Source organism: Dinoponera quadriceps, unplaced genomic scaffold (genome assembly GCF_001313825.1).
Source record: "Dinoponera quadriceps isolate SergipeBrazil2010 unplaced genomic scaffold, ASM131382v1 scaffold616, whole genome shotgun sequence".
In the NCBI taxonomy this organism is placed as follows: domain Eukaryota; kingdom Metazoa; phylum Arthropoda; class Insecta; order Hymenoptera; family Formicidae; genus Dinoponera; species Dinoponera quadriceps.
This window is the reverse complement of record NW_014555184.1, coordinates 366,179-375,084: the sequence shown is the minus strand read 5'-3', so window position 1 is coordinate 375,084 and position 8,906 is coordinate 366,179. Positions and strand designations below refer to the sequence as shown.

At 51.5% G+C, this 8,906-nt stretch overlaps 1 protein-coding gene across 7 annotated transcripts in view; it reads right to left on the bottom strand.

Moving 5' to 3' along the window:
• LOC106743329 (zinc finger protein 271-like) overlaps positions 1–8,081 on the bottom strand; it is a 14,510-nt gene extending 6,429 nt beyond the window's left edge. For 3 of the 7 annotated variants that reach the window (XM_014617060.1, XM_014617062.1, XM_014617063.1), the window contains exons 1-8: positions 7,922–8,081; positions 6,264–6,369; positions 4,855–5,250; positions 3,665–4,197; positions 3,099–3,240; positions 2,655–2,987; positions 1,958–2,202; positions 1,376–1,641 (exon numbers count right to left, since the gene is read on the bottom strand). In XM_014617060.1, the coding sequence (XP_014472546.1) occupies positions 1,376–1,641; positions 1,958–2,202; positions 2,655–2,987; positions 3,099–3,240; positions 3,665–4,197; positions 4,855–5,250; positions 6,264–6,314 (1,966 nt within the window). In that variant the 5' untranslated portion in view covers positions 6,315–6,369; positions 7,922–8,081. The remainder of the gene's footprint in view (positions 1–1,375; positions 1,642–1,957; positions 2,203–2,654; positions 2,988–3,098; positions 3,241–3,664; positions 4,198–4,854; positions 5,251–6,263; positions 6,370–7,921) is intronic. The other 4 variants (XM_014617064.1, XM_014617061.1, XM_014617065.1 and 1 more) reach the window with 4 other exon arrangements.
• Between the last annotated feature and the right edge of the window lie 825 nt (positions 8,082–8,906).

Below are 8,906 nucleotides of genomic sequence, written 5' to 3'. Positions count from 1 at the left end.
GAGGGAGGGCGAGAGCGCACCGACACGATTCTAAGGTTAGAGGGGCGCCTCTTCCTCCGCGAAGGAATGCGCACGACCCGCGCCGCGAGAGGGGAGAGGGACGGGCGGGCGCTACTCGCGATGCGCGATCAATTCTCGCGAATTTTATTTCACCGCCGCCGCCGCCGCCGTCGTTGCCGCGTACTCGGCGCGGCGGCGATGGTGGTGGTGGTGGTGGTGAAGTGGTGGTGGTGGAGGAAGCGGTGGTGGAGGAAGTGGGTAGTGATGGTCGTGGTGGTGGCGACTGCTGCTGCTGTTGCCGATGCAGCTCGCATTCATAGTGCGTTCGACGTAACTCCGCGCTGCGTTTACAGAGAGCGACGCGCGCGTCAGCGTCCGCGGCGGGCGAGAGATTTGTCAAATCCCATCGATCGCGCAGCGGCGACGAATGAACGACACGTGCCGCACCGACTGAGTGATCTCGCACCTTGGTCGGGGGTTTTTTTCCCCTCTTTTTTCCGAGGGGCATGAAGATTGTAGACGGGGGGGGGGGGGGCAAGACGGATGTTACTCGTTTTCGGAGCTTCTTTTTGCGTGTCTAGCTTGCAACGGGAATATTGCGTGGGTGCGCAGTCAGTTCCGGGAGAATTTGTGGAAATGTGCGTATGGACGAACGATAAAGAAGCATCGATTGCTCTGAAGCTTACAATGCGTTCTCTGCAATATGTACACACTGTATTTGGTCCTCGCATCAGCGCGAACATAAATTAAAAAAGAGCGCTCTATTTCGAGAGGGAAACAGAAAACGGAGGTCGGTTGAGTGCGTGAACGATGAAACTTTTCGTGCTTGTGTCTCTTTGTGACGGTGTGCGAGTAAAAAGTATGTTACTTACCTCGTGAGAGCTTCGAATTATAAAGCGGTCGTCGATCATACGGTTTACGACGAACTCGTCTTCACGTGATAAAAAGCATTCAGCGACGTTTCACCAGAGGGAGGTAGGGGGAGGGGTCGATTGTAGTATTCTTTGTGAATTTTGTCGCAGAATGCACAGATTGATCGAATAATTCAGCGGTATAACTACTAAAATAACGTCGAGTACGAAAGTGTTACTTTCACGAAGCGAGTGTTAAAATACCGACCGTGGATCCGTCGAAAGAAGAAAGTATAATCGCGTTTCAACTCGAAATATTTCTGGAATCGTCCCATCGAAAGTAATCTATGTTCGTTCGGGGTTATTAATAAATTTGACTTTGGCGAAATTATCAACCTCTCACATGTCTCATCTCCGAATTAATTTCCGAATCATAATCCGAATTAAGCAAGCGTTTTCGCCAGTTCGCGTGGTTTCAACGCAGGTGGACGTAGAGAGATTGGGGCAAAAGTCGTGTGACTTACCGCATATTTCACAACGGAACGGTGTGTCGTTCGTGTGGGAGCGCATGTGGTTAGCAAGATGCTCTTTGCGCGTATACTTCTTGCCGCAGGCTGTACAATGGTGAGGCGTTTCTCCTGTATGCCACATAACATGGTTCATAAAGTGTTCTTTGCGAGTAAAGCTCTTCTTGCAAATATCACATCGATGTGGAGTCTCACCAGTGTGTTTGCGAACGTGATTTACCATGTGTTCTTTTCGGGTAAATGTCTTCGAGCAGAATTGGCATCTGCAACATAATCGTGCCCGCGTGATTTCTCCCTATCATCACAGCCTCGCGTTCTCGAGATGATTTCTCGAGAAGGACAGACGAGAAGTTCGAATGAAGATTTAAAAAAAAAGGCAACGCGGCAATTTCTAACGATAAAACCAATTAACTTTAATTCGTTAATTTCGCAGCATGATAACGTTGAATGCAACATGATGCAATCTCTCACAATTACTGGTGAGTTTCTTCTCATCTTGCGCCTTATTATTGTTATTATTATTATTATCCATCGGCCTCGATTACACCACTTGGGCAAATTCCGCGCGAGCGGACTCACCGATATGGCGTCTCGCCGGTGTGGCACCTCGTGTGGTTGTCCAAATGCTCCTTGCGTGCGAAGCTCTTGCCGCAAACCGTGCAATTGTACGGCTTGTCGGTGGCGTGTCTTTTCATGTGACGCTCCAGCGAGGCCGCGTTCGCGAAGACATGAAAGCAAACCGTGCAAGTGAACATAGATCCACCCAGGTGGCACTTGCCGTGACGTGTTAGGTCGCTCGCGTTCGAGAACGCTTTGCCGCACACCTGAAAGAAATTCGTCCCTCGTTTACTGTGCATTTTCCAAACGAATCCTCACATACGACCAATGATCGGCGCGTTAAGGCGAGTGAAACGAACGAACAACGAAAGAACAGCAAATGTGTGATATGAATGGGTATAAACGCGCCTTCTTTGATGAACCACTCTATGAGCAAATCGACCCGAAATATTCCGTTCGGATTCGTCAGTCACAAAAAGAATGCAACCCGTTTTTCGACGAGTTTCGCAAAACATCTGATATATCTAATAGGAAAATGTATCTCTTGTGAGAATTGCTGAAAAAAAAAAAAATCTACAGGACACAGGATGTCCCGAAAAGGAAGTGATGCAACCTTTTCGTGACTATGTACACATACTTTCCAATTTGTAACAAAAATTTGCATTCGCTGCTCGTTCCTTGTTCATTCGCTCGGTGTATACCCAGTAGCTTTACGTACCTGACACGTGAACGGTTTTCTCTCCGTGTGGTATCTACGATGTACGATTAGTTGATAACGGAACTGGAAGATTTTCCCGCATATCTCGCAAGAGTGGCTGCCGACCGACACGGGCGAGGCGCTCGGGCCGGGCGTCGCTTCGCCGTCGCTCGACTTGATGTCGAATTTGTTCAGCTGGACTTGTTGCACGATCGGCGTGCCGTTCTGTATCGTGGTAACTGTTTGTGTAGGCACGGTGCTGCCTACCAGTGTCGTTCCAGCGGCAATTTCGCTCTGCAGTTTGCCGAAGACCTCGTGATACGCCAACAGCTGATTAATATCCTCGACGTTGACCTGCGGAGAGGCAGCGGGGCACATTAGGCAGGGTATGTGTTTGCACTTATCGCATTATACGATTGACGATCACAATAATAACCGCCAACTGCTGTGCGCGACATCTCGTACCTTGTACATATTTTGCACCATCTCGACGCCGAGCGTTTTCGCCAGGTCTTGCTCGTTCCCAGCGCTGATCTTCACGACCGAGCCGTCCGCCGTTCTCACATCCATCATATGTCCGCCTGGCTTCAAGTCAGGAACTTGGAATCTGAAGAAGAAACAGGTATGTCTTAATATCACGCGTCGAGCGCTCGTTGTGTCTTATTCGTAGGCAATTCACGGTTCAGTAGACGAATAACCGAGAGGAAGAGTATCGGCGTGCAGAGTTTCAATCTGATTGTCTCGTTGCCCGATACTCTTCCTTACTCGTTTATGGTGATAACGTTAAACTCGCGTGACTCGTAACAAGGAACCGTGCGAAGCGAAAAGACGATACGGTAAATTCCAATTGATCTCAGACCTTACGGATGTACATACTAGATAATTCAATAAATATCTCATACCTAAAGTAGAAAGAGAAATATTCTAGCGACGTAAATAAGGTCTTTGTACATTAGAACTCGCCATATAACTGAAATCTTCGGGTCTCGCGTTAACATTGCGAACGAGATTAAGCGCTTCACGACACCTACTGTGTCATGTTAAGTTGCCGCAATTCCTTCTCCTTCTCCGGCTTCTCAGAATTGTTCTGACTGCCGCCCTCCGTAGTCGAGTTGCCGCTAATGTTCACCCCGATCTGCTGCTGCTGCTGTTGCTGCTGTTGTTGCTGCTGCTGCTGCATCAAGCTCTGTTGAAGATCCTGCGGTGGTTGCAATTGCAGATCGCATTGAACTTGACAGTGAACCTGATTGTCGCTGCAGCGCTCGGTGGTGCAACTGCCGCCCTCGTCCTTGACCTTATTGTCGTCTCGCTGCGCGCTCTGACTGTGCACGGTCGGTCCATTGTTCTGGGCGTTCTGGTGATTCTGCATCTGATGGTGGGAAGACTGCTGCTGCTGTTGCTGCTGCGGTGGCGGCGGCGGCTGCTGCTGTTGCTGCTGCTGGTGCAGCTGCTGCTGTTGCGCCTGCATTTGCTGTTGCATTTGTGCATGCGCGGCCTGCAGGTGACTAACGCTCGCCGGGATATGGGCGCCGTCTAAGTTCAGGCCAGGTAGAGATACCGGTATCTGCCGAGGGAAAACACGAGAGTGCATGGGTCAGTTTTGCCATCGTCGTTTCCGCCGTCCGTTCCCGGCGACGTTCGATCGAGGAATCGGTGATAGCTTATAGGATAAAGATCGCAATCATCCGGCTTGTAACGTCTAAGAAAATGAAGTCTCTTGAGCATTCCTTTTTTTTATTCTTTTCTCTCTTTCTCTACTGTATGTATCGTGAGAATGTACGCGTAACGGAAGATCCAATCTGCATACGCAAAAGTACGAGATAATAGAGCGATAATTAAAGCAGCTCTCGGACACACAGTGGAGCCGGCAAAGTGTGTACGATAAAAATAAAGAAAAAAAAAAAAAGGAGTCGCAAAGTAAAATGCTCCGAAGTCACGACAAAAGCGAAAGTTGAAATTACAAACGACGAGATTCGAGCGGTCTCTCGTACGTTGGTAGGCCGCGCAGCTGTCGCTTCGTCTCGTACACGCGCGCACACACATACAATGTGTGTGCAATGTTCTGTATCGCACACAACGCGTTCTGCGCGCGACAGCGTGCGTGTCCCGACTACTCCGGCGGATCACAATAGCGATCGACGGTAACAACAGCAACAAGTCGCGTCTAACTTGGATACTTGTTTACGCAACACCGACAAAACGTGCCGCTACATTGACAAACCTGTGGATTCGAGGACAGGGAACTGTGATGGCTGCTGCTGCTAACCGAAGGTTGATGATGATGATGCGGTGCTGTCGACTGATGATGCGAGCTGGAAGTCAACGCCATTTCCTGGTTCAGTGAAGAGGCTGGCTCTTTGGAGGATGCCTCTCCACCTCCACCACTCCTATGCGAGGAGTTGTGGTGGGAATGGTGGTAGACCGAGACCTGAGGTAGCGGTCCGGGAAACAGATTGGTGAGGACCCAATACTTAGCTACCGAGGAGGCTAACGCTACGGCTGTACCTACACGCAGGTCCGCGGACGAATGAGGGGTACTCCCTACATTGCCAAGGCTGGTCGCGGTAGCCAAACCACCTGGGTATGAAGGACGACCACTTTGACCCGCGTTTACATCCTACCGATATACATTCAGACATTTGTACAACATTGATAGAGCATGCAGCGGCATGCACCAGGCCGAAATCCAATCGACAAATGCGCCACTTTCGGTACCGTATCTTCTCTCTAGGGCGTGTTACGTAGAAGGCCGCGGGTATTCAAGTATAAGAGAGAGAGAGAGAGAGAGAGAGAGAGAGAGAGAGAGAGAGAGAGAGAGAGNNAGAGAGAGAGAGAGAGAGAGAGAGAGAGAGAGAGAGAGAGAGAGAGAGAGAGCACATGCTACCGATATTTGGTGTTCCGTGTGTTATGTACAGTGTGAGCGGTATATCGAAAGAAAGGCTCTACGCAAAGTGTCGAATACCATACAAACTAATCGTACGAGAGTATGCTCTGCCATTAAGCTTGCCTAAGTGTGCGCCATCCGTTAGAGAAGTCAACGAGCACGAGTATTATGTAAAGGAAGCGAAGTGTTAGAGTTACAAGATTAGATATATATATATATATAAATATATATATATATATTCAAGCGTAAGCTGTCTCACGTGTGACACGCTGTAAGCATCTCTAAACTAAAAACTACAGATTGCATCACGATCACGGAAGGACTAATCGAATTATAATATAAAGGAAAGAGATAACGAGATAGTATAACTACGTTATATCACATAATAATCGTAATCATAAGTCAAGGGAGAGTATACGTATAATATATAGAACCAAATCAGACTGTCCATATAAATATTGCTGTTTGACCAAATGCCTATGAAACAAACAAACATTACCGAGGTGTCTCGCGTGTCAAGAAAACACACGCGTAAAAAAAAAACCCATAAATCTAAATCAGCATGAGGACAAAAGTGTCGTCACCGAGAAACTAAGGGTCGAATGATCCAGAATGTTAAGAAAGCCCATTATACAAATGTCTCAATATATCTAAAACATTGTCACAGCGCGCCTGTGGTGTGCGGTGGTCATTTGCGCATTTGTAGTTTGGGTTTGTAGCCTGTTTGCAACCGGAAGGCACCTTACCTCTTGTTGTGCCTGCGTAGTCGCTGGCAATGCATGCTGCTCACTATTCATCTTTGTTCACTGAAGGATATTAATTAAATGTTTCTCATATACTTCATTTCTCATCCTGCAAAAGACATTAAGATCCAGTTAACATCTGTCATCCTCCACCACGTCATACGGGGGGGTTTTCTTAACGCTACTTTGGACAGCTATAAAAGCGACGTCCCGCTCTAACGCTAGATGGCATAACCCCTCTCGACGTGCCATTGGCTTCGTTATCAGTGGCAGCTCGCCTCTCGAACAATTGATAATGATTTTAATTTATACGTGCTTTTATCTCGTGCATATGGTAGAGCGCGAGCAAGAACGCCAACGAGCGCGGGTAACCGAGATATCCGCGGCCACGCAAAAACAACTCCGCGAGGCTCGCGTCGAGCGCTCGAAGCGAGAACGAGATCGAGCGAGCGAGAGAGAGAGAGAGAGAGAGCAAGCGAGCTTCCTCGAGCCAGAGCGCGATGACCGACCGCGCGAAATTAGCGTGACCCGCTAATTAAATCACCGCGGTGTACGCGCGCGACACAGGCCGAGCCGCGACAACTTTTGTTCAACAATATCGATTCGCGGCATACCATGAAGGTGCGCACCATATTGCCATCGGGAGGCCCGCTCCATACGTGCCCGTCCCGACGCCCGTGGCACTGACGATGTCCACGTGAACATCTGAAAAAGCGCGGTCCCGCGAGTCCGCCCGACGTAACCTTACGCCGTCGCGGCGCACAATGACGATACGTTCGCGCGGCGGCTGTTGCGCCATTGAGGGCCAACTGACTGGCGCGACCGTTCGTTTAACCTCGACGAGTCGACCGAGTCACGGCGACGAAGCGCGCCCTGCGTGCGTAATCGCAATCGGGATATCCGCGTAAACACGCTCGCACGGCAGGCGAGCGAGCGAGCGATCGGAGAGAAACAGAGAAAGAAGGAAAGGCCGGCCAGTCGCCGAAAACAGATATTACTTTAACCTCTCTACTCTTTCTCTCCAGCGGGCATCTCGCTCGCTCGTCCGCCCGCGCGAAGGAAGACGAGAGTGAGTCATCCGGTACACGGCTACGATATGGAGAACGATACAACGCGACAAAGGCGCGACCGCAAGCGGGTCATGACGGTGAGAGCGAAAGAGCGAGCGAGAGAAAGAGAGAATGAAACGATCGGTCGCGTACCAGTAGCGCGGGCGAACAGCAGTGTTATCAGCGTCATCAGCAATAACCGCCAGATACCGTCGGCGGGAAGCCGTCGTCGGGTACCGTAATCCGACGTCGTGCGCGTATGACGCGTCATTGTGGCCGTTCGCTGACTAGCTGGCTGCTTGATCGGCTAACTGAGCTGATTAGCTAGCCTGCTGGCTGGTTAACTAGCTGGCAGGCAAGCAGGTAGGTGAGCCGACTGTCTGACTTCCGACCAGTTGGTTCGTTCGTTCGTTCGTTCGCTCGCTCGCTCTTTCGTTCGTGCGAGCAACGGGGACAAGGGGCCAACAAGATGGACGTGCCTTGCGGACTCGGGGCGAGGGGGATATGGACGCGCGGTGTGGCGCGGAGCGGCGCGTCGCGGCGCGACCGCCTGACTCCGCACCGTCAGGAACGTGATGGTAGTAGCGAACCGGGAATACGATTGAGACTCACGTGGTGCACGGTGCCGTCGGCGGTTCTCGCATCCTCGTTCTTCCTCGGCTCCGTGGCCGCCTCCTCCTCGCCTTTGCGCCACACACAGAGCGGGACGGGGAGACGCTCGTCCCGTCTCGCACGGCGCCCGCGAGGGGGAGGGGGGACCNGACCGGGGGCGTAGGGGGAGGGGGGCAGACGGCAGACCTGCCTCTCTCGCACCGTCGCGCTCACCGCCGCCTCTCTCGACGTCTCACCTCGCCACTGCCGCCCACAAGCAAATCGCCGATAATGGCCACGCCGCCTCGTCCAGCGTCTCCTCGAGTAGCGCGACGGCCGACCCGGCGCGACCGGGACGCGGTGCGCCGCTTTTTGGCCACGTACGACGCAAAGCCGCGCGACAAATTCACGGTAACGCCGCCGGCGAGGCGCGATACGTGCTCGCGGTTTCACAGAAAATACGACGACTGTCATGGCGTCCCTCGCCCACCCCGCAGGAACTTACGCGCGCGGGGGGCATCGCCGGGTCGGGCGCATCGGTGACCCGCTCGTCGGGTGACTTTCACCCGGCGAACGGCTCGGCGACGGCGCAAAATCACCTGTCGCACTCGTCTCCCGGCGAAATAACCACCGGATCGGGCGTATTTGGCCGCGAAACGCGATCGGCCGCCCGTTATCGTCACGCCGAGGCTGCGCGCGCAGCCGACGGCCGCGCGCGTGCTCGCGCGCTTCCGGTGGCGGGGAACCCGCGCGATTATGAAAGCCCCTTCGCCCTTTCCTCCTCGCTGCGCTTTTCCCGCACTTTCTTCACGGTTGTTTCGGGTGGACGTGTGCCGAGGGTCTTGACAGGAAATAAGGACCGAGTGTATAGATTATTAATTGATTGATATTATAAATATAGTTATATTTTGGGAAAGTTATAAATAAACGCTATTACAGGATAATAATCGCTTTTCTTAATAAAAAAAATAACTGCGCAAAGAATAATTTAAATGTTTATTGTATG